General features: G+C 35.0%; 1 protein-coding gene across 10 annotated transcripts in view; it reads left to right on the top strand.

Annotated features, from left to right (window-relative positions):
• Window positions 1-4,382: 4,382 nt before the first annotated feature.
• The window catches only part of LOC121590434 (homeotic protein Sex combs reduced-like), a 42,677-nt gene continuing 21,283 nt past the window's right edge, over window positions 4,383-25,776 (top strand). The window contains exons 1-3 of one of the 10 annotated variants that reach the window (XM_041910124.1): window positions 4,383-4,636; window positions 5,288-5,410; window positions 19,589-20,438. In XM_041910124.1, coding sequence (XP_041766058.1) covers window positions 19,631-20,438 — 808 coding nt within the window. In that variant the 5' untranslated portion in view covers window positions 4,383-4,636; window positions 5,288-5,410; window positions 19,589-19,630. The other 9 variants (XM_041910123.1, XM_041910120.1, XM_041910118.1 and 6 more) reach the window with 9 other exon arrangements.

Here is a 25,776-nt window from a genome sequence, read left to right as displayed (position 1 = left end):
TTATTTATCCGATCTTTTCACACAATTAGTAACTTTTGATAAAATTTAAGTCCTGGCAAGTTATGAATAACTTGTGCTGCTCATATATTAGATAATCCTAAAACTTTACTTATAAAACATGTACTCTTTTTATTCTAAACATTCACTTCTAATAATTTGTTAGAAATTGATAAAATGATTGTTCAATTTTAAATTTATAAAAACACACACACACACACATCTGGATATCAGAATATTGTAAATAAATGTCATTTAGTTTTCAAAGAGGCTTGTCAAATACCATATCTTCAGACGTACTAACAAACTTCAACGGTGTAGCCCGTTTGTTTTTGTAGAAGGTTGATTAATGAATTTTCGCCGCAGGTCCAGAGAACATCTTCTTTTGCACTAACAATGTCATTCGTTTTTTGCGGCTAACCAGCAGCACGAGTTCATCCTATAGAGAGCATACATCTATGGTATTGAAGCACTCCCGTGTTCATGGAAGGTTGTTGTTTAAGATTGTTCATTTCAAATGATTGCAGGATCAAACACGAAGTATGTGGATATCAGGATTCATTACAAAGGAAGGAAATCCTACTTGAAACTGAAAAGCTTTTTGGACGATCTGGCATTTGATTTTGAACAACTGTCCCTCTTGAAGGAAATATAACATACAACAACAATTATAGGCTTTTCAATCTAAGTAAATTAGACATGTCATCTGATTATAACAATTTTGGCCATCCTTCTGCATTCTACAATTCTCAAGCCAATAAAAATGCTTCAGCAAAACTTAAACCTGTTCGTAGTATATCAGCAGAAATTATGACAATTTCCGAAGAGACCTTCCACTATACGGGTAAAACATTTGATTTAATAAAGATTATAAAAGAATAAATGAAAAGGAAATACACGCCAATTTTACCAACGCAGCTTCTGCAACATACAGCGAGGTAAATACAACGGATCATTTCCCAATAGAAATTGGGAAATGATATTCTACCGTCATCTATCGGAGTGCGTATGAACTAACTACTCGAATTCAATTAGCTATTTATTTAGAGCAAATATTTTAGAGCGTGTTTCTCACTACAGAATATTTCTTCCTATTTGACTAGGGTATTTCGATCCGCGTATTCGTATTAAAATTAGGCGACGAGAATTTGTGTCTATATGAATATTGCATTTCGTATCGTATAAGCTTTTAAAACATTAATCATGTTGATTGTTTATTGATTAACTAGTTAATGTATTGGATTATCAGCTATCTCAATTATGAAAAAATGAAAGCATCAGCAATATTGTTGCAAATAACAAAAAGCATTTAAAAATTAGCTCTAGTCTGAAAATTATTAAATAACGGAATGTGCATTCAATTCATGTTTCAACTATTTGCGATGTGTCTTTGTTAGAATATAATTGATATGAATTGAATGCACCTCAATTACTAAGAAAACTTGACATATTGCTATAAGGCGCACACTATATGGAGCAAACGATTAACCGCTCGACTGCTACGCGTAACACGAACGTTTTATTGCTATTCAATATAGGTGAAAAGAGTCGCTGAATTAGGGCTTAGTTCGAATTTAAATTTAAGATAGTTCATTAAGTGGTCGTCGCTCAAGTGTCTAGGATTAGAGCTTTCATATGATTAAAATGAAAAAAACTGTCTGAGCAGATGTCAAATTGTGAAGAAAGGGGGTTGAATCTGTTAATCGTAGAATTTGTAAACGGGTAATATCGTTGAGTAGGTCTGGTAGTACAGTCGCTCGCGATCTTCATTCAGAATGTTGTTGATTTCACTAACTAATAAATAGAAATAATGCTTTATATGTTAAAATCTTACTGGAATACGACAGCGCGATATTCATAAAGATACATATTCATTTGATTAAGTCTGAATAAAAGAAAATAATGAATAAAATAACTAAATAACAGATGAGTAAAGTGCAAATGATGAAATTAGTAATTTTATTTAAAAGCCCAAACTTTTTTAAAAGTTAATCATTAACCATCTAAACTAAGTATCCAGTTTGAGCCCTTTCTAAAAATTAAACTTATTTATGTTCTTCAATCCATTATTTCAGATCTTTTTTGCAACACAACAAATAGCATTTGCTTATTGCATTTATAATATATTTCAGTTGACCATGAGTTTTAATTATGGCTAGGAACAGAATGCCAATAATACCAATAATGAAACGGCATGATCATCGGCCCTGAACATATATACCTGCGCCATGGAACGAAACCCTTTGATAGAGGAAATGCTATGACAGCCTATAGTTCAAATCATCCCAATCGCACATTGAAATATTTGCACCAGTTTGGCACCTTACAAAGAATATACAAAAGCTGCCTGGATATTAGTTATATTAAACGTTCTCGGTTACACATATGTTTGCCAAATCGATTGCTCGAATGTGTTTCTATTTAGTGCACTACAGCCTTTTGCTCAAGGTCAGCAACGGAATAGGTCCTCAATATTCTTGTGCAGAGGTATTTTTGTTTGAGTTTCTTGTCAACCAGGCTAATCACTCAAAACTCAGCTCTTTTCGTACCAATTCATTGATTACATTCCTTAATTTAAAGCAAAAGGGATATAGTTTTCCATCGCATTGAACTTGGAAGATCTCATATCCATCAACGCCCACTTGCAATCGGAACGCGAATCAAATGGCTTTGTTTAATGACATATTCATAGCTTTAATTCGTAAATCTACTACTGCACAAATGATAAATTAGGCGCCTGCGTATTCGAGAGAAGCACGTAAGTGGTCAAATCTGTTAGAGAAATCTATGATTGTAGATTGCTTCATGTAGTTGGAGCTTGCGTTTCTTCACTATCCTAAACTATGTATTAAATAATATATATTTAACGTGTAATTAATGCATTTTATATAAACATTTGCATAAATCATCATAGATGCAATCAACATGCATGTTATCATCATTTAATTAGCTCCAAAGGATATTTTTTTAACTTCTTCTTTGTCATGTGATACAGGGTTGTAATAGTCAAAATTAAATGAAAACAAATTGATCATGTGATATAGGCTTGTGATAGTCAAAATAAAATGTCAACAAATCATTTTTAGCACATACAGATTTTCTTTGGCTGTAAAACGATGTTGTTTCACTGTACAAAACAAAACTTTTAAATGCTTTATATAATTTTTCACACGCTCAAGATTGTTTTCCAAAAGCTGGAGCGAATTGTATTTCCTCGTTTAAATTGATAAATTAATCAAATCGATTTAAAATTAGTTGAATATTTGTTTGAAATCAATGTTTAAAAAAAGGACGAGCACTCGCACATTTAAACAAAACTAAGTGTGTTAGAAATATATTAGGCCCTTAACAATAACTGCAGTGTGAAGAAACAAAAACGTGACAGTGAAAGTGAATATTGAGGTACTGAAATTGTTTTGGTGATATTTAATTTTGACTTGCAAGACCCTCTAAAACCGTATCGCAATCATGGCATTCGTCAGCAGCAATTTTCATCCAGGTTATCTCTAGCCAACAATAAAGATCGGAATTTACAATTTGGTATTTATTTTTCAACTTCAATTCACAGAAGCTCCTACATTTTGCTTCCAATATACTTAAAGACAATTGCGATATACGCATTTACTTGATCCTCAGATTACAGTCATTTTGAATCGATTATGTCATCGAGGTATTGCCGTAGTATTGAAAAATAATTTATGTTTCAACAGCATCCAATGTTTCACGGTATAAACTGCCACAAAGCTTTCGTTTGCTGATCATAAGGTGCATTCCCATGCGTCAAGTGAATTTGAAAGAAACGTTTAGGTAACCATTGAAGATTAAATTCGCCTTGAGAGAATTATGTATCTCTTTCTATTCGTTCAATGCATGCATAACTGTGTCCTTGTTAGTGTCGATTTTTTTAGATTCGGTCAAATCACAATAGTGCGGTTATTTACGATTCATGAATTGCTCATGCGCTCCCGAGTAAAGCTAGCTTTTGTTGTCTCGCATTAACGATTCCCGTGAGTTAAGAAGAGATAGAACTGGTTCGATGCTTAAAAATGGGCGGTAACAAATGTGTATGCGCCGTCTCTCTTACACGTATGTTTTTTCAAGGGAACTGGGTGGGCTTTTTACAGCTGTGCGGTGTCTCAGGAATAGTAATGCGATTACATTCGCGTTGAATCGGTCGGCTTCGGATCTCTTTCACTCCACTTTGTTCAGTTTTCTCGACGAAATACGCAAGTTGCTCGACCGTTAAACATATTAAATCGACGGACCATCTTCGCTGGTATGCTATGCACAAAGCCAGCAGCAAACGAGAGTAAAAGAGACATTAAACATGTTAGTAAGAGACTGAAACATTTGTTTGGTTGTACCGACCAGCATCTTCGGTACGACGCGAACGCAATCGAAGGAGATACGTGAGGGACGAATAGTGTTGTAGCGACTATTCACTTCATTCCGGATTTCCAACACTTTCAGTCGTAATGTGAGACTCGTCGCATGGATTGTGTGCTTACGATGTGTCAAAACAATGATTGATCAACCGCGTATCTAGCTGTGTGGCGATTATTTTGATTTGGCCAGTGTTTCAGTGCATTACTGTTTTCTTGAGTGTGTTTGAACATAGAGTGCTACCTGCTTGATCGAAGTATGTGAGTTACAAACATTTGCCGTAAGGCGTGTGAAAAGTATCCAACATTATTCGGTGATCAATACATTATATATTTCTGTTAATAGCTTAAAGTGGTGACATTGTTCCATTCAATACGCGATTCTTCTATAAGTGTAAGGCACATAAAAATGAAACAAAATAACATAATTGTGTACTATTAGTGCTGATGCTGATTAAAGAGGGTTTGCAGCGCTCTTCAAATATCGCAAACCGAAAAAGAAATTATATTGTTGCCTTTTTTTACAATAATTATAGTGTTAATTTTCTAAAGTGTAATTAAACAATAATGAGTGATGCAAAAAGGATATGATAATCAAGTTTGAAATGTCGCATTTAACAGTGTATTATCGAAATGATCGAAGTGTATGAATTCAAAGATTGCAGATGCTGATATATTCCGGAAAATCAATTGCATACTTTCAACGTCATACGTTATTATTACTTCTAGACTTAATTGTAACTGTGCATTATCTTAGTAGATAACATTTCATTTGCATTGTATGAGTGTTTATGTATTCCATGTGTATGTGTGTGTAATAATCAGTAATAATAGTTATCATCATAAGCTTTTTGGTGGAAAATGTCTATGTTCGAATGACTGTCATGCTTCTCGTTTTGTGATTTTAGTTTAAAACACCTGTTTTAACTGCGTTTGGCAATTCAAATCATTCAACTCCAGCTACAAGTGGTTAAACCGTCATTATCACGGCAAACAGCCACCCTAAATCGCACTGAAACATTAACCTGAGGGTGAGTATTGTTGCGGTATGTCTATGAACCCCTATCACAATACAGAACCGGCGTAACCATTGAAAAGGGTCAGACACTAACACATGAAAAGGTAAAAGAAAAGCAACAACTGAAAACAAATACTGTAGCTCTAAACACTATTTTACTATTTTATTCATTTTACTGGCATAATTGCTGCCTATTTATTGTAAGTTTGTGGTAGAAGAAAGATAACATGTAAAATGTTCACTAACCCGCTTAGTTTTCTCATTTCAAAACAATTGATTAGCAACGAAATGGATTTACTTTAATATACATCTACCAAAATCTGTTACTCTTCGCCCCACAACAGTTATAATTGTCCGTATAAAAAGGCAAAACAATCAAATGAAATCATTGGTGCTAGTTTGCTAACTTCAAACGATTCCGGCAGTACTCACTCTCCTCTCTTAAGATAATGAACAGAAACATTAGGCAACCTGTAATGCAAGCTGGTGAAAGATTGAGTTATTATTATCTCATTAAATCCATACGGGTCTTACCTTGATTACCATCATTCTCGTAGGAGACTGTGATTTTTCGTAAACACAAGCTCTCCAACTAGTAATATGGTCGAGTAATAAAACATAAGATAAACGTATGATAGAACCATTGCACCATAAATTTTATTGCCTAGTACTTTGAAACAATATAGAATGGAGTCTTTTTGATGTTTATTGCATAAGGAATATATGATAATATTTTACAATGATTTCGACTGGTAGGATGTTTTCATTTAGAATAATGTTGAACTGCAAAATTTGTGAAGTCCATTTGATGCAAATTACACGAAGTTTGAACAATTCCTAGATTTAATAAATTATTCCAGAAAATTTTAAACTATTAAACACAAACTATTTGGAGAAGGGAAATTAAATGAAAGTTAGTTAATCATTCAACAACATTCAATTATGTGAATGGATCAAACGGAGAACATAAAACGTCTATATTAAAAAAAATGATGCGACATTTTCTATATGCAACCAAAGTTGTACTGTTTTTACATAAGAGCTTTTTAACAACATATGAATTGCTTATGTTAAATTTGTTAGCAATATTTCTCTTAAGTATTTCTACAAACTATTGGCTGTTGATTTATCTATAAAAGAATGGAAATAGAGCGTAAATAGAAAAAAGTAAAAATCTTTTTAGTTAATAGAATGCTTCTTGTAAACCATCTTTGTTAACCGGGTCTGTACCCAAGTGACATTTGTTCGAAATTGTATTACCATGTCTGCTCTTCTAGTACACGATATTCCTGAAATTCTGGATTTTTGTGTGAACAACTGTAATGAAAGCGCCAGGTTTTTGTTAAATCGTAAATTGGACCTTCTTCTATCGATACACGTTAAGCTCATTTTACATTCTTAACTTTGGTTATCGTTGAAGAACGCAAGTATACTTTTTGGGTTGTTTTTTTTTTTGGTGAAAATTCGGTTTTTTAAGTATAAAATTGCTAAATCACCAAAATAGGTGAATGGTTATTTGCCGGTAAAACTATAAGAAAGAAACAAAAATTCGAGTTATAGTTGATTTTATAAGGCTTTTCTAAATTCCCTTAAACTGTTGCTGTTTAAGAGAAGTTTAAGGAGACATATTAAGGAAAATAGCTCGAATTCTAAAATTCGTGCTCGAAAATGTCAATTGGGTATCGTTATCCAATTGACATTTTTGAATTCTAAAATTTCGGTTTTGACCTATGTCCCTTAAACTGGCACCTTCAAGGTTAAAGGACCTATATATTTATAACCTATACCTATACCTATATATTTATAACAAGCCCTATAAAATCGACTGTGATGTGGCTTTTTCGTTGCATTCTTCTCTAACTTTTGGGAAATAACGTTTCCAATTCTTATTACTGGTCGCTTAGTCATTTCATACAAAAAACCACCGAATGCTGACTCCCTGGTCACTAAGACCCATAAAATGCTTGGAGTGTTGAAATGGTTGAATGAAATGGTTCGGCCCGTGGTTCGCATGCGGCACTCGAGAGCCTATATGCGGCCCGGGATGATTTTATGAAGGATAAAGTAAATATCATGTTAGTTTTACAATTTTCATTATTTTTTTTTTATTTCACCAAGAGAAATCAAGTTAAAAAAGAAAAAAAAAACGTAGAATTTTAAAGTTTTCACTAAGTATTTTCTAGTCAAAACGATATTTACGAAACAATGCGGCCCGCGAACTGAAAATTTTGAAGACCCCTTCTATATGCCTTAAGACTTTATACTGCTCTTTGGTCCGGTCCCTGGATGAATATTTTCGGTGATCTGGTCGCCGTCGGCCAGGATCCATGTCGACCTATCGAGAGATAGCAGAGGTTCTTTACAAGTTTCGCTGTTTGCAAGGTCCGTGGGGTTAGCTCTACTGCATTTCATTCTTATGAGGATAGATGCGGTTGTTTTACTTGCTGTTCCTTCCATCTGCTTATATGTTGTTATCAAACAATTTGTGTTTCGCAAATTTGTAGCACCATATAAGAATATAGCTTTGAGTTTGGGTTTTTATATCTTTTTGCCTTAAAATACAATTAATATTCTATATCATAAAAGTATCCGCAGCTTTCTCTTAAATTTGTCTCTTCTAAATGTGTTTACTGTTTGTAAATCATATGATTTGAATTGGATGTTCTACGATTTACCAGACTGAATTACCATACTGTACGGTCTTGTGACATTCCTATAAAAGTGAACCACATTGATCAATTCAATGGGAAAATTTTGAAGATAGTAAAGGGACTTGAACCGGTTTTTTAAAGGATTGTATCTACATTAGAGGTGGCAATTTCGGTTCTTTTAAGTGAACGTGAGTCAATCAATACAATGAACGTGAACCCGATCTCGGTTCTTTCGTTCATTTACAAATAGCACCTTTAATGCACCTTAGGATGAATGAAAACATTGGTCTATCGCGCGCAATTTTTCCCGGTGCGTGTAGATACGGTATCGCAACAGAATACGTACACGTATGCAATCGATGTCTCACTGGTGTTTGATGATCTGGTCCAGCATTTTCTCAGTGTGGCATAATTGTCTGCAAGATCTATGCTCTCGTAGGCTGCTTTTATCAAAATGTCTTATTGGTAGTATAGCTCAGCAAAATCCTCTGCCCCCCATGCTCTCATAAACAACAAATGATGTTAAAGAAAGGGCTGCTCTTACACGTCCACATTAGTGATGGGCGTTTCGGAGCGCACCAACGGCTCCGGAGCCAGCTCCGACTTTTGCCCGAAACCGGTTCCGCACCAACGGCTCCGGAGCCGTTAGTTAATATAATTATTACGCCTTTTATGGCAGCGATGGGCAGCGCAATGCGGTGCAGTAAAAAGCTGGCTCCGGAGCCGTGGGTGCGGAGCCGTTGTTTCGGAGCTGGCTCCGGCTTCGGAGCCGTTTTTCCCATTACTAGTCCACATTAATAGCAACTCTCTAGTGATATGCTTTGTGTCTTTCTTGAGAGTGTGTCTTACAGCTATTCACACTTTAATCTCGAATTTAACTACATAATATTCCTCTTCTTTATCATACATTATTACTACAATAGTGATGGTAATAGTAATTACAGAGTCCATGTCAGGAGTCAGAGTCTATCTTTAAACTGCTCTGAAGATATCCCAAAGTCAAATGCGATGGCACCGTTGAGAAGACCACCGACGAAAAGACACCGTGCGTTTTGTCTCCTACATAGATTCTACATAGAGATGTTATCATCCTTGTCGATACCCAAGTGACATTTGCTCGAAATTGTTTTTCCATATCTGCTCGATTAGTACTCGATACACCCGAAATTATTGATTTGTGTGTGATCAAGTGTTTTGAATGCGCCAAGTTTTGGTGTGTTCGTAAATAAGACTTTCTTCTATCGATGGACTCTGCCGTCGAGCTTATTTTATATTCATAGCTTTGGTATTTGATAAAAAACCAAATAAATCAAATTTTGTGTGACGTTATTTCATAAAAAATCTATATAATTTAAGTATAAAATGGCTTCATGACCTACTATAAGGCTTGGGTAAGAACTACCCAATTGACATTTTCGAGCACGAATAATCAGGAATTCGAGCAAATCCCCTTAAACTGGAGCCTTAAACTTCCCTTAAACTGCACCAGTTTAAGGGAATTTAGAAAAGACCTTTAAAATCAACTGTGAAGCGGCTTTTTCGTTACTTTCTTCTAGATTCGATCGGAAATGATGTTTCCTATCGTTATAGTAGGTCATGAAGCCATTTTATACTTAAATAATATAGATTTTTTATGAAATAACGTCACACAAAATTTGATTTATTTGGTTTTTTATCAAATACCAAAGCTATGAATATAAAATAAGCTCGACGGCAGAGTCCATCGATAGAAGAAAGTCTTATTTACGAACACACCAAAACTTGGCGCATTCAAAACACTTGATCACACACAAATCAATAATTTCGGGTGTATCGAGTACTAATCGAGCAGATATGGAAAAACAATTTCGAGCAAATGTCACTTGGGTATTGTCACTTAGTAAAAGCATTGCACTCTTCTTATTTTTGTGTTGAAAGGCATATCACGACTCTCACCTTATACTGCACCCGTTAGGCCAAAAATACACGAACCAATTTTCGCAGGCGCGAAATACTAGTTCATCTATTTTCAGCCTTAAATGGTTAAACCAGATTAATCTGATTCACAATAAAACGGATTCCCTACAGAATATATGCCATAACTAGCTTCAGTTGGGCTGGTCTGGTGGTACAGTCGTCAGTTCGTCCGATGTAGCAACATGCCCGTCATGGGTTCAAGCCCCGAATAGACCGTGCCCCCATACGTAGGACTGACTATCCTGCTATGGTAACAATAAGTCACTGAAAGCCAAGCTCACTTCACTAGTAGGTACAGGCAGGCCTTGACCGACAACGGTTGTTGTACCAAAAGAAAAAAATAAAAAAGCTTCGGTTAATTGTGTATTAAGCCGACCTTGTTCATTGGTTCATGGTACATTGGAATCTTGTGCTTTTTTATGGTGGATTAACATCACGCAGATTCAATATGGTAGCTGCCACTACAATTTGTATAAAGGAGTGTAAATATGTAGAACAAGATCTGAGATAAATAGATATTAGATAATAATCTTATTATAATATGCAGGGTGGCACGAATTTTTGAGCAAATCAGGTTGTTTTATTTTTATGTAGTGGGTAAAAGACTTCTAGTTTTATGTGCGGATGTTCTCGATACGATGGTGCAGCACGACAAAAAGCCTATTCGTCCGTATCTTGACGAACTCTGCTACCAGGACCACATTGGCAGCTGACCAGCGGCTCTCAAGCATCTCTACCACCCACCAGTGGATGATAAGAATGAAATAGTCTTCAGATAAGTGTTGGAGACCTATGTCTTCTCAATGTTAGAATAGATGTGATAGTACCAAAAAAGTTGGCTGTTTAAAAAACACAAATCCGCAGATTTCCGATGTAATTTCAAAATAGATGATCATGTGTTCATCATCAGGACAGGACAGGACAGGACCTCTCTCAGCAATGGAAATTAAACAAACGAGCTAAAAACAATGGAAATAAAGCTATGAAATCAATGACCTTGTTTCTTCTTCTTCTTTGTCACAATTACCGTTGTCAATCAAGGCCTGTCTGTAACACAAGGAAGATTGTAACTATCATTACACAATTTTCTCTTCAAATTAGTAGAGGGCTATTACTGTTGGAACGATTCTTTAACTCCAACGGAATCAGTTATGAAAAGATGTTTATGCTGATACAAAACGATATAAAAGAGGACAGTCATTCTGATCCTTAGCCTGTCTCTCCTTGCTCATCTAAAATCCGTGAGATCAAAATAAACTTTTTAAAAGAATCTTATAAAAATGAGCAATTGAGTGAACACCTAAGTCCCCGAGGAGTGAAATTGAGTATGTGAATATGAATGAGTATAAGTAGAAGGTTGATAAAAGACTTCTCCCTGTTATCTATTTCAATCAAATCGGTTAGCACTGAGATCAATTCTAGTCGTTCTATACTCGACGCATTAATCCCTCTCCTCTACGCACTGATTAACAACTGTAGGGGGTCTACTAACAACGTAGAACTTCCAATAACTGATGATTGGGCGCTATCACCAAAAATCTCATGAAAACCCCCAGCTTCCAACGCTCTTGAAAACAGGTTGAAAACCAGTGGTCTTTACTAAAACTGTCACTATCATTGAAATGTGAATTTCTATAAGATTAGTTAATGGCTGTAGCCAGATCATACTGGAAACAGATATTGCGGATGCAAATGCTACTAAAGGAAACATTAGCCTTAATACATTATTATTACTATTATTATTTATTTAATTTTCATTTAATTCTTCTTTCTTATCTTATTGTAATTGTCGGCAATTACCTGTTGGAAGTACGCGATATCAATTATATTGAGAGAAGATATCTCCTCTCACCTTACATCAGTGTTAAGATCTCCGTTGACGATATTACGATAATCTACCAGTCGTGTTGTATGCAATGATGCTGTGCCTTTCCCTGATTTGTTTAGTAGAGCTCTTTTTTGTCAATTACTTTCAAGGTTTGAACTGCCGTGAATTCTTACCCTGCGCATTAGTTAATCGCCCGATCTGAATCCGATCATTTGTTGTTACATCTAACCCTGTGCAATGAACATTGAACAAAGCTTAAACTTATTTAATATTGTAATAGCGGCAAATTTAGCACGTTGTTATCCTTTTACAGCTCTGCTTTTAAAGTACTCTTAGCTCGAAGCTGCAGATCTTAATTGGTTCAAAAGTATTTAGTTCACTCCAGCGGATGTCCACTGTTTTGTGTTTCGAAAATGTTTGATAGACTTTTTTTAGCAATGAATTTATCAGATTTTTTCAATTTTGAACTTATGTAAAACATTTCAAAGAGCTAAATCTTATTAGGCTCTTTTGATGATTCTAGGGGGGTATAAAATTATCGTTAATCCCAACAGAAGACGCCATCTAAGTGATGTCGTGTGGCTGACCGCCAATTACCCGGGCCGATGTTCTCTAAATTTCCGATCGAGGCAAAAAATAAATAAAGACAATAAACTGTACTTAAACCTTAACCATTCAATCTGTCTGAATCAGCGTTGTGAACGGTGACGTACTTCTACACGAAATAGCCTACTTTGACAATATTTGAAGCTACGCATTCAATTTTCGCTCTTTTATCCTACAGTCATTTTAAACCATGGGTTGTACCACCAGTACAAAATCTATACGGTTTTCTAAATTTTTATCTAGCGGGCTATGAAATGAGTGAAAATGAGCGTCGCGGCACATTCCCAAGAACGAACGAGTTCGCAGGTAGGGTTGAATGTCGTTAGATTCAATGACATTTGTGTCACTGATATTCTTCAGGTGTACTAGATTTTCTTCTTACATAAGTAACTCTCATTATTATTTATGTATCCCTTTTTCTCTTATATTCGTGTACTCAAGCAAATGAACACGAACTTTCGAACTGTTCAAGTGAAAATATTTTAGGTTTCAATCACTTACAATCGGTGAAAGCACTAGGATGTTCTAAATTCACAAGATGAATATGAAATAATATTCAAAATAGATTTTTTGCAGTCATGTTATTGCAAAGATTTTGACGAAAAGCCTTATGCGAACGCCTAAAAACGTCTATAGTTTACAACACTAGACTATATCATAAGTAGTCTTCTTCTTCTTTTTCTTTGGCACAACAACCGTTGTCGGTCAAGGCCTGCTAGTACCCACTAATGAAGTGAGCTTGGCTTTCAGTGACTTATTGTTACCATAGCAGGATAGTCAGTCCTACGTATGGGGGCACGGTCTATTCGGGACTTGAACCCATGACGGGCATGTTGTTACGTCGTACGAGTTGACGACTGTACCACCAGACCGGCCAATCATAAGTAGTATGTTATGGTAAAATCGATCAATTCTGCTATGTTATAAATTCTACAGTGCTCTCCAACCTTTTTAGGATCGCAGACCACTTGGCTTTGAAAAAAATATTTGCCGCGGCTCATATATATTAAGGGCATTCATTATGTAGACTTAGTACAAATTTTTATGATCAAACATAAGTTTCAATCATACTCTAGACATGATTGTTGAAATTTGAATTTGGATGGTGCAAAAAAATACACAATTTGTTTTGTAATAAGCTTTTGTTTTTCAAAAATACATTCTATCACGGACTACGTCTGTTAACGGACTACAGATGATCCGCGGACCAATATAATATTAGGTTGAAGACCACTGTTTTGGGGAACCAGCAAAAGTAGCCCAGGGAAATCTGATGTTTGAATTATTCGCCTGAATTTCAGTTTCTTGTCACACAAGTCAAAAGAGATATATAGCAAAATATCTTTAAAAAAAATAAAACCCTTTAAAATTTGAGTTAATTAAGTTTAAAAACTTTATGAAAATTCATTCACCATGCTACTACGGTATACTTTCCTCTAAAGTATAAACTCGTTTCGCGATAATCCATAGAAGCATTACATTTTTTTTTTACGAAAATGATTTCAAAATTGAAGTGTTCGGAAAATATGTCTGACAGAATAACACATTTTATCAATACTAATCTAACCAAACCAAACGAACATATAAATATTGCAACCGATGCACAACAAATAATTTTGAAGGGTAATATGGCTTTGTACCCTTCTCAGTGTTTTTTTTAGTACCACTGAAGCCAATTATGATAATTATTTGTTAAAATCATTTTATTTTTTTATTTATTGTTTTAGAAAAAACGGAAAATCGATTTTTTGAAGATTTCCGTTTTTGATAATCCAATTATCCAGCATATGAAATTGCATACGTCAAATATTTCAACATTCAATGAATTAAATATATAAAAAATGTGTTTCCTTCCGTATTGGCATAACTCTAGGTGTTATAAAAATGATCATGTCATTTGAATCTAGTTTCTACACACCCGGGCAGTAATGGGTTAAACATGTGCAAGGAACTTCGAGTCTGTTACCTATTAGTTCGAAAGTCCCGCAAAGCAGCGATCTCAGACCTTTACTGTTTGCGATAGTATATGTTTGCGTTTATATATCGATCATATAGGTTACTCGTTTCCTGAAAATTGTTACACGCGGTAAATGATGTGGCATAAACTCTCTGACGCTATATATAGATGAATGTTTTGTGTTGTCATTTACACGGATGACGAAGCCAATTAAACACACATACGGCCTTAATACCATTTTTCGATCGAAAAATTTCGATAACAGCCGGATCTGTCATGTTGTTGTTATTTTTAGCTTTTTTTCAATGTTTTGGGTGATGAAAAATCATTTTAGAATTATTAAAAAAAATGGTTTGCCTACACTTCATACTTAACTTGATGGGAATCGACTTCATGTAGGGTAATGAAAGATATAGTTACACTGCAAGTTTAACGTGAGCGGCTATCGATTTTTTTTTATCAAAAAATGGTGCTGAGACCGATACTTTATCGATGAGACATCAATCAACAGAAAGAATTACATACATGACCTTGGCGTAATTTTAGAATATGAGCTAGATTTTAGACTCCACTCAGCAGAGCACATCTTCTTGTTATTGTTCTTTGTCTCAACAACCGTTGTCGGTCAAGGCCTGCCTGTACATCTTGTGAGGTTGGCTTACAGTGACTTATTGATTACCACCCATAGCAGGATAGTCAGTCCTACGTATGGCGGCACGGTCCTTGTGGGGCTTGATGTGTTAAGGCAGCGGTCTAATGTTGTTGCGCGCAACATTGTTGCTCGGAAACATATCGGTGAGGTGGTCTATGAATGTTGCTGGCAACAATTCACGTTGACATTGTTTAGCATCAAAAATTAGCCAATCAACAGCTCAGAGTTTATTTTTTATCATTCACTTATTTAATAAAGTGTTGAAAAAATAAAATAAACACCAAAACATGTATTATAAATGCAAAAATTCCAAATTTAACGGATGTCAACAAAACGCACACTGCTGCTGTGTCATTTCATACACCCGATTACCATGACCAAGGTAAATAGAAAATGTTGCCAGACAAAAATCAAATTGGTTTGAATTTGGCCGGCAACAAAGTTGCGCAAGCTGTCAAAAGCCATACATTTTGCCAGCAACAATGTTGCGCACAACAAGATTAGACCGCTGTCTAAGCCGTACGAGTTGACGACTGTACCACGAGACTGGCTAGACAAGCTAATAGAGCACTCGAAACCCTCGAATGACAAACGATTTTGACGAACCAATGTGCTTGAAGTTTTTATTCTGCGGCCTAGCCAGACCGATATAAGAATACGCGTCAGTAGTTTGTTGTCCATAAACAGAGTTATAAAACAGTAGGATTGAGAAGGTACAAAGGAAATTTACCATACACAGTATCCGTTGCAATAGCTGGTATGATATAAGACACAAGATCGTACCAATCACGGTGTCAACAACTAGGATTTGAAACGTGGAAAAGTAGACGAAAAATTGCCTGTTTCGTTGCGAAATTATTGTTACGATATTGTTGTTGTTCTTTCTTAATACGTGCATTTTTGTATGTCTATTGATTTTATCGAAAAAAGAGATGTATTAACGAAAGAGGATGGTGACCGTACGTCATGTGACGAAATGTCAAAAAGCTCCTAGATTCTACCACCTAATATTTTTAATCCATTTTTGTTTTCTCTGGAAGAAAGTGATACTGCTTATCGACCGGACTCACATCGAGCTGTCAGGTAGTACTGTACCCACATATACAGCGGAGCGCCGTTTATCCAGATACCTTTTATCCGGCTGTCTGTTTATTCGTGCTGTTTAAAAATGACAGTTTAATATAAAGGTGATATTGCGTTATGAGGAGGATATTTGAAAAAAAAACGGGTATCAGTGCACATTGTCAGAACAAAAACATTATTCATGACAAATTTCAAAAATTCTCAATGGAAAAGCATGATGTTAATAAAACTTGGGCAATTTTTATAAAAAAAAGGCAATTTTTAAAACTAATCAGGAGTTTGTGATAAAATATATATTTTGACTCATTATCCGTGTTATTTGCATATCCGGGCAAGGTCAAGTCCCGATGAGCCCGGATAAACGGCGATCCACTGTATGTTGGGCAAGTTGTATCAATTGGTCAATTGAATCAGAATGATAGTGGAATAGAATGATAAACCGAATAAACACCGTAATAATTCAGCTGAAATAACTATGATAAACAGTTACTTAACCAACAGAAAAAGTTAAACCTGATATATTGGATCCCAAATAGTTGGCAGCTGAAATCATTTCAACACGCCAACAAAACTATAGTCTCTTCCCGAAATACGCGGTTTATGCGTTCCCGAGGAATTCGCGTAACTCGAATATCTGCGTGAGTCGAATTTCACCTTTTCTGCAACAATGCAGATGATTAATCGATATTTTTAATTATATTCAGTACTTTTATACACATCATCATTTATTTGGTATGATTCGTGCAGAAAATTATGATATTGGGGCCTTTCACGATTCTAGTCAACTTTTTTATATGGAGTATGACAGATGGAGGCTGAAATCATGTCAACACTCCAAACCATACACAAAACTAGCATCAGATTTTCAGTCGAGATCAGCGCTCATTAAACTTTTGAGGCAAAGGTCCAAATTGTGTAAATGATCAAGAGCTGCGGGCCAGTTAAATTGGCACTCAAATTATTACATCATGAAAGATTTCAAACCAAATAGTCGGATAATGATATCAAGCAATACGATTGGTGATATTGCTGTTTTTATGTAAAAGTATCATCCAAGCAAGGTTAAGGATTATTAAATTCCTTGTATTAAAACTAATTGTAATAGTAGTACGGTAGTCAGATCTTAGTTGCTGCTTATTATTATTATTATTTTTAACATAATTTTTTTGCATATAAAATTTATTGCTATTGTGGTAGCTTTGAACAAGCAAAATGATCGTATTTATGGAGCATGTCTTGATATACCAACATTTAACGGCTTCATGATATACAAGCAGTCAAACGATATCAAAACTCATCCCCTAAGTAGATTTGGGGAGCTATATCAACCAAAGAGGAATTGTCATTGTTTTTCATTATCAAAAGCCATTTAAATCCTTGCGCTAAAATACATTTGAGAAAAGACAGTTTTTGCTTCCAACAGGGTTCAGCTTCAAACCATAGGGCTTCAACAAAGTTGTGCTAGCGCCTTGCAATGACTTTGAATAGCGTTTACGAGCGGTTATCAAATACAAATAAAAAAGATGTTAACTAAACTAAAATAAATTCAATTGCAGCTAGTGAAAGACGCTGCTAAAGTTATTATACAAAACATTGAATCGAGACTTTATTGTATTTAGAATGAGCCTGTCCAAAAAGTGTGACGTATAGTCCACTTTTCGAACCATCAAGTTCAATTTCCGTAAGAACGAGTCACGAAAGTGTCAGTAATGATTAGTCCATCAATCCATATTATGATAATCAAGGGTGGACAAGTACGACGGAATGAAATTTAATCTAAAAGTTTTTCAGTAACTTTCTATACGAATAGTTTTTTCCTATCTTTAAAAATCAGGCAAATCCTTTTGCAGGCCAGATTTAATATAGCCGTATTAGCCCCGCGGGCCGAACTTTGCCGACCGCTGATCTACGTGATTATTTTCAAAATGTGCAATGTTACGTTTTATTTAAAACTCTAATCTAAAAGCCTGGTTAGAAAATTAAAACACAACACTGGGTTGTTTCTTGTCTTGTTGCCCGGAACAACATTAAGCAAAAAACAAAGAAAAAGTTTATCTTCTTTAATAATTTAAAGAATCATTCTTATAACATCCTTAAGCAAAAGTACTTTTCATGTTTTGTTTATACATTGCTTGCGAATAAATGGCTGATTAATAGCTAAACCTAACCAATGTTTGAAATTTTTGTAGGAGTTTTATTTTGAATGGATATATCGGATCGGGCCATCACTTAACAAATATACATGAACGATGTTTATCGATAACGGAAGCTGAAACAGAATTATATTTAATAGGTCATGCTTTATGTTTGTCAAAATATAATTAAAATATTTTTTATTGGTTTATTTATTCACAACCAGATTAATCAATATTTTATGTTATAAAATAATGAAGCTGAAATTTGATTGATTATATTTGACAAAATCAGAACAATTTTGAAGTAAAATGGGTTTTGCTATGAACGACACATGTTTTTGTTTAATCGATTGCAGTGCAAAATATCATGTTACCTTTTTTCTTTATTATTTCTCTCATTCTTTTAAAATTCTATTAACAAAAAATAAGGAATACGCAAATGTTTACGCAAGATCAGACTGTTGGATAAAATACAGCCAAAGTGGGACTGAGAAACCGTCTTCAAAGTTTAAAGCCATTTTAGTTTTGTTCTTTTATTTCTGCATGCAGTTTTCAACCGTTTTCTGATAGCTGCGTTGAATTCAGGTAGACTTAATTTTTTGTTCTCATGATGTTTCGTTTTCGTCTTTTCTGTATCTCCGTTTTCATCATCAGAGTATTTTTCTTTGCACGTCTCGAGAGGGTTTTCTCTTTAATTTTGGATTTTGCAGATGCTTTTTGGCATATCTTTACAAAAAACCAATTTCATATTGAGGTAAAATTCAAAGGCTGGGCTGAACGCGTACAATCCAAACTTATTGTCCGAGACTTGCGATAGGTGATACTGCCATCGGGTTAAATTGTTCATTGACTCAAAATTGCAGGGTACCATTGGAAATTATTTTCCTTTCTTTGTTCCTTAATGTTGCTCGTTGACGCTTTCTGTTATCTTCATGGTTTCCAACCACTTACCAGCTTACATTTGTCTTGTTTATGATGCGGTGTTGTCTTCTTTATTTCATCGCAGCATGTTACCTCTGTTAACGTTGTCGCCATCATTAAATACAAGGGAAAAGTTTCAAACGTAACACGACCTGCAAACGGCTGCGATTTTAATTTATGTTGGGTTCGTGATTTGTTTTTCAGTAGCATTTTGTTCGACTTGCTAATCTCAGAGAATGAAGTGAAGACGTGTTTGAAAAGTGTTGTATTATTTTTTCTTGCTTATCTTGAAAAACTTGATTTTCAATAGGACGTTAATAATTGATTTTAAAGTATAAAAACATATTTTTGAGGTAACATTTTGCAGTATCAATGAATGATATAAGCTTTTTCTCTTTGCAGTCAACTGTAAAAACGTTTTAGTGACTCCGTAACTGCACAACCATGGATGCCAACAACTTTGTGATGTCTTCCTATCAGTTCGTAAACTCGATTGCCTCCTGCTATCCGAATAACTCACAGAACACAAATAGTTCACCAAATGCGGCTGGCAGTCAAGGTGGCCAAAACGATGGCTATTTCCCACCATCGACATACGCTCCAAATATTTATCCCGGCACTCCACATCAGGCCCATTACAGCCCTCAATCGTACAATCCGCTTGCAGGGGCTGGAGCGACCAGTGTAAACAGTGCTAGTACTGGCGCTGTAGGTGGCGGGCATCAGTCTACCGATATGGTGGATTACACTCAGTTACAACCACAAAAATTCCTACTTTCACAACAACCGCAATCCGCCCTTACTTCACAAAGTTGTAAATACGCAAGTGAAGGCCCTAGCACAGGTACAAATGTAATTAATAACAACAATAACACTAGCACCACCAGTCCTCAGGATTTAAGTACAGCCAGTGGAGGAGGCAGTGGAGCCAATGATGGAAATAGTGGTAGGCCTGAGATTTCGCCAAAACTGTCCCCAGGATCAGTAGTTGAAAGTGTAAGCCGATCTCTGAAATCGGGTAATCCATCAACTACCGTGAGTTCTAGTAGCACGAACAATAACACCAGCAACATAAGCAATCGAAACCAGGTGAACCTGCCACTCGCAAGTCCGGAAGATGAGTCTGAAGCCAGCGATGATGATAGTGGCACGGAAGGAGGCAGCTCTCAAGGTGGTGGAGGAAGTAGCAGTAAGAAAGGAGGACCTCCACCCCATATTTATCCATGGATGAAACGAGTGCATATTGGACAAAGTGAGTAACATTTTGTTTTGTTTTTTAGAGATTAGACAAATTTCAGGTTGTATTGAGTGATTTTTTTTGTGTAGTTAGTGATTATTTTTACATTTTCATTCATTTTGTAATCAATCAAACTGTATATTGTTCAATTTATTTTTACTTTTCCAACCCTTTGACCTACATATGTTTCATTAACACAGCCTCCACACACATGTTAAAGATAGAAATTATCAATCAATCACTTCACACCTGTCCATAACAACCGTTTTGATGATGGTAAGCATCTTTCTACCATCAATACAAACTATAAACGGTGAAAAGTTCGTATATACACAGACAATATGAGGTTTGCTTCACGTATGACAATGAACGATCTAATAAGACCGTAGCCTTTTCAAAAAATGCGTAAAACGGACAAGTGAAAATTGATGAAAAAGCAAACAAAAATGTTTCTCAAAGTAAACATACTGATTATACCTTTAATTCATAGGTCAGACCATGAGACTAGCAAAGAAAGGGGAAAGAAATGCAAAATGTACAGAGCGATGCGCGGCATGTAATCCTTTTGTTCTCTCACTAATCATTTTCATCACTCATGTAAAATGAAACAGTGTTTCGTGTGTGGAAGACGTTACTAAGAGAAAATTGTTTGCATTTACTCATCGTGTTCCACCCGCCTGTCAGCAAACATTGTACGGTAGCCGCATATTAGGATGTATTTGTTTGGTATACTCAACCATCGATCGCACGCCGATCGCTCTTTCGATGGTGACGATGGATGGTTTGTATATTTACTGTGCCGCGTTGAGAGAACGAGAGAACCATCCCGTTCTATTTCTCCGGCATTACTAAGCTAATATGGATGGAGCATACGATGCAAGTAGTGTTAGCCCAGCTAACTGTGGGTAGCCTTATAAGCCATTTCCGGCTCTTGGGTTTAAAATCGTTGATGAGCGCAACAAGTGTGAATGACAAAATAGAAGCTACGACCACTTATGATGCATATTTCAATCACGCACGTCATATGTTGATTTCCACGCCAATTGAAAACTGAAGCATGCTCATGGGATCAGAAATAAAACATAGAGAAATTTAAGAGCTGACGATATATTCGAGTCATACTGGCACAAAAACATGAGCAGTGTTATTTTAGTTATCCTATTTGCGTTAGTTTTAATTACTAATTCTTCTTCTTCTTTGGCACAACAACCGTTGACGGTCAAGGCCTGCCTGTACCCACTAATGAAGTGAGATTGGCTTTCAATGACTTATTGTTACCATAGCAGGATAGTCAGTCCTACGTATGGGGGCCCGTTCTATTTGGGGCTTGAACCCATGATGGGTATGTTGTTAAGTCGTATGAGTTGACGACTGTACCACCAGACCGGAATTACTTATTACCTCCATTAAATAAAACACACATGTAATTGAAATGGTATGAGTATTTTCGTACCCGTTTCATGAATAACTTTTTGCATTTGAAATTTGAATTCATATTCATGAATGACGTAAAGATAGCAAACATAATAAAAATATGAAATAGTTTTAAATGAACACATTTATCATCACAGAATAAAGAAATTAATCAATGAATCTGTTTTTTCTGTTGATTAGCAATGAATAACTAGCTCATCTGGCGTTAAAGCACTGACAAACCGACGTGACACTTCGAACAAAATGAGCTTCAAAAGTTGTCTCCTTATTTCAATTGAAAATACGTTAAACACTAGCGCCATCTCTAGAATGATTCGCTTACTACACTGACACAGAGAAAAAACTGCTAAATCCCCTTTTAGTTTTTCTTCGCAAATTCCAATGCGTATTGTTTTATGTACTTCTCACATCTTTGCATTGATTTGGAAACTTTTAAAATGATTTTCCTGGGTGTTTTGTCCAATAATTCTCACAAAATCTTGCCTCAAACTTCCTTTACAATTTGTATTTAGAAAAGTTGTTTAAATCGAAGCAGCAGTGAACAGAGCATACTTTGACAGAAGTGATCGCATTACTGGTAAATGACAGTACTTTCCTGTGGGACACTTTTGTAACGCCAGTGTCACGTCGGTTTGTCGGTGGTTAAAGATCAAATATGTATGAGATTTGATTGCAAAACATGTTGTTAAGCATAGCATTGAACGACTTTACTACTATCATATCATCATTCTATAAATGCTTGTAAATACACATAAACGGCAGTTTTCAAACTGAATTTAAAAATGGCAACCTGTCTGATTCTAGGAATATATCTGCAGTATATTCAACCATAATACAAAAAACTCCTAAATTCAGGTATTCTGCATATATTTTATCATTAAAAAAAGTTACCTAATGTCGATTCATTAAAAAGCTTTTTAGCTGAAACTGAGATTTTCCTTTTTTTTAGAAAAGTCAAACATTACTTGAAAAGTTTATTCATAATTACGAAAAATAAAACCCACTAAAACCGAACACATGGTTAGCAGTTCAACTCATGATATTGGTTCGATCCGTCGCGAGTCAATGTTTGTGGCATAATGCTTGAATGCGTTCGCATCATATCTGTTTTACGTTTTGCGCTTAAACTATATAGGGAAAATCGTAAGTGATTACAATGAAGGTATGTTCAGAAAAAAAAAATGATTCACAACGTGTCCTTACGAAAGGTGGATAAGATATATTCATATAAACATATCAGGTTTTTGTTTGATTCAGATGCCTGATTAATTAGCCGTAGTGTAATATTTATATAACAATTTAAAAAAAATTCAGCCGTTTCAGGATGCTCTTAACAAATGGCGTTGTATGGCGTAGGAACAAAATTGAACATGAGAAGTGGAAATAGTAAAAAAATTCCCCTATCAACAAGCAGATAATTTATGATTTCCACAAATTACAAAAAATCCTTTAAATGCGACACCCATTATCGATAAACTTTATAACGTAGAAAGTAACGTATAATGTGGGTTTAGAGGTACAAATAAAAATTTCATTACTTTTATCATTACTTTTCAAATTTAAATATTTGTTTTTTTTTTTTAACGAAACCAAGCTTCAATTGTAGGATACTTTAGTTATGAAATGTAGCTATTTAAACTTTCATCCATTAGCTAAAGTCCAATATTGCTCTCAACAAAGCTACTAGCGAAGCGGCTTGCTAATTGAAAAGATTCCGTATCCTATGCGATTGGCAACAAAATGAATTTATTTTGTGCATGTAATTTGTATCTAAACATACTCATTGTAAAAGTAGAAATAAGAAAGTTGTAATGAACAAAACGTTTAAAGATTTTTATATATATATATATATATATATATATATATATATATATATATATATATATATATATATATATATATATATATATATATATATATATATATATATATATAATATAATAAAATAATAAATAATAATATATATATATATATATATATATATATATATATTTTTTTTTTTTAATATAATCTAAATCATTCATTTTAATACATTTTAAAACATCGTTTCACTCTAACGCGTTTTTTACCTCTCTTGGAATATTATTTGTTTGATTACTTCTTTTCATTCTGAATTTATACAGGCTGAACACTTTAATAACTCCCTTAGGTTGTGGGAATGATTTCGTTTGTTTAACATTATTTATAAAACTGGCTGACATTAAAGGCCCTTCTGTTAGTCAGTTAGTATATATCCTTTGCTGGATTAAGACACTCTTACTTTCATAATTTTGTAAACAATAGCATATTTGCAGGTTCCTCCTGATTTAAAAATAAGTTAAAGGGTACTAGACGAAATAATTGTAATCCTTCTCTAGCGTAATGACCTTATTATAAAAAAATGTTCGATCCGGCTGTCATTTTGATGTCGTTTGACACTCATTTCGCTGCCAAAGAGTTCATTTTATCGTTTCTTTTTTGTTTTGTTTTTGAAACAGGTATACCATGACGCTCACGAGAAAAATGTACTATGCTACAAACATTCGATCGTTCCGCTTTGTATGGGAACAAATTGAGCTGTGAAATTTATCGAATATCAGACAAATGCTTTTAGTTTTTTTTTCACCGTTATGTTTCAGCAATTTGGTAAAAATATGGTTCTTTTTCAATGTTTTGGTAGATAACAAATCATTTATTAATTATTTTAAAAAATAGAGTAGCTACACTAAATACTGAACTCGATCGACTTTTGTAAGGGTATGAAAGCAATCAAGGTCTTTGAAAGAGAACAGGTTGAAGCGTTTAGAATAAATTGACACAAAGCCATGGGAAAATTTTGACAGTTAAAGTGAACATCTTCTTCTATGGCCCAACAACTGAGGTCGGCCAAAGCCTGCCTGTGCATTGGCAAGTACGATTGGCTTTCAGTGACTTACTGATTACCCGTAGCAGGATAGTCAGTCCTATGGAGGCACGGTCCATTCGGGGCTTGTGCCCAAGACAAACATGTTGTTAAGTTGTTCGAGTTGACGGTTGATCCTGTAATGTTTAGAGGAAACTGGGGCAAAATGGACAAGTTAAGCAGTTTAACGAAAATTCATTTTAATTTGAATACTTGAACCACAATGAATTAAGAATTAGGGTTTCATATGCTATTTTGACACGCGGGGCAAACGGCCATATGTTACCAAAACGTAAAACTTAAACATTTGCGCAATACGAGTACCTCCACACTAACTCTGTGGCAAAGTGTGGTTGAAAGATATTTTTCTGTTTAAGCTTGTTTTGACCATGTGATTTATTATTCCGCAATTTAACCTATTTTGTATTAGTCGATTCGCAGCACCCACCACTATCTACAGTGGGGGATTTCATAAATCAGACACCTAATATTTTCACCTAGTTTCTGAGTTTGAGGCTTCCTGGAAAGTTCTTGAGACTACTTTAGACTATTACTATTACTAACATTTTTCATTTCTTAACAAATGACCTCGTAGCTTGCATATACAGTCTAAAATGGTGTTTAAATCGAATAATTGAGGATTTTAAAATGTAAAATTTGTAAACAAACGTCGATGCATGGCAGGCCCGATCAGTTTAGTTCATAAGGATTGCATTTTTTGCTGAAGCGTGAATATTTCGCAAGGAAAGGTTAAACATTGTTTGGGTCGATTTAATTTTCAATCTAATAAATGCACTATAACCCATTTCAAACAGAAGAAAAGAAAAGAACACGATTTTAAAATGCACCTTTGTTTGCGCACAAATAGCGAAATGAATTGTGACGGAACGTAACTGTCAAATGAATACAACCCGGATAATGTTTGACTGACATTCGTGGCGATGCGTTTCGATAACACGATTCATTTGTGGATTTGAAAATGACAATTTCATAAAAGTTTACGTTAATGTGTATTTGTAATTGTTATTACCGTAAGTA

This window comes from Anopheles merus, chromosome 2R (assembly GCF_017562075.2).
Source record: "Anopheles merus strain MAF chromosome 2R, AmerM5.1, whole genome shotgun sequence".
Lineage (NCBI taxonomy): Eukaryota > Metazoa > Arthropoda > Insecta > Diptera > Culicidae > Anopheles > Anopheles merus.
Note: the sequence above shows the minus strand (reverse complement) of the source record. Positions and strands in the feature narration are given on the sequence as shown.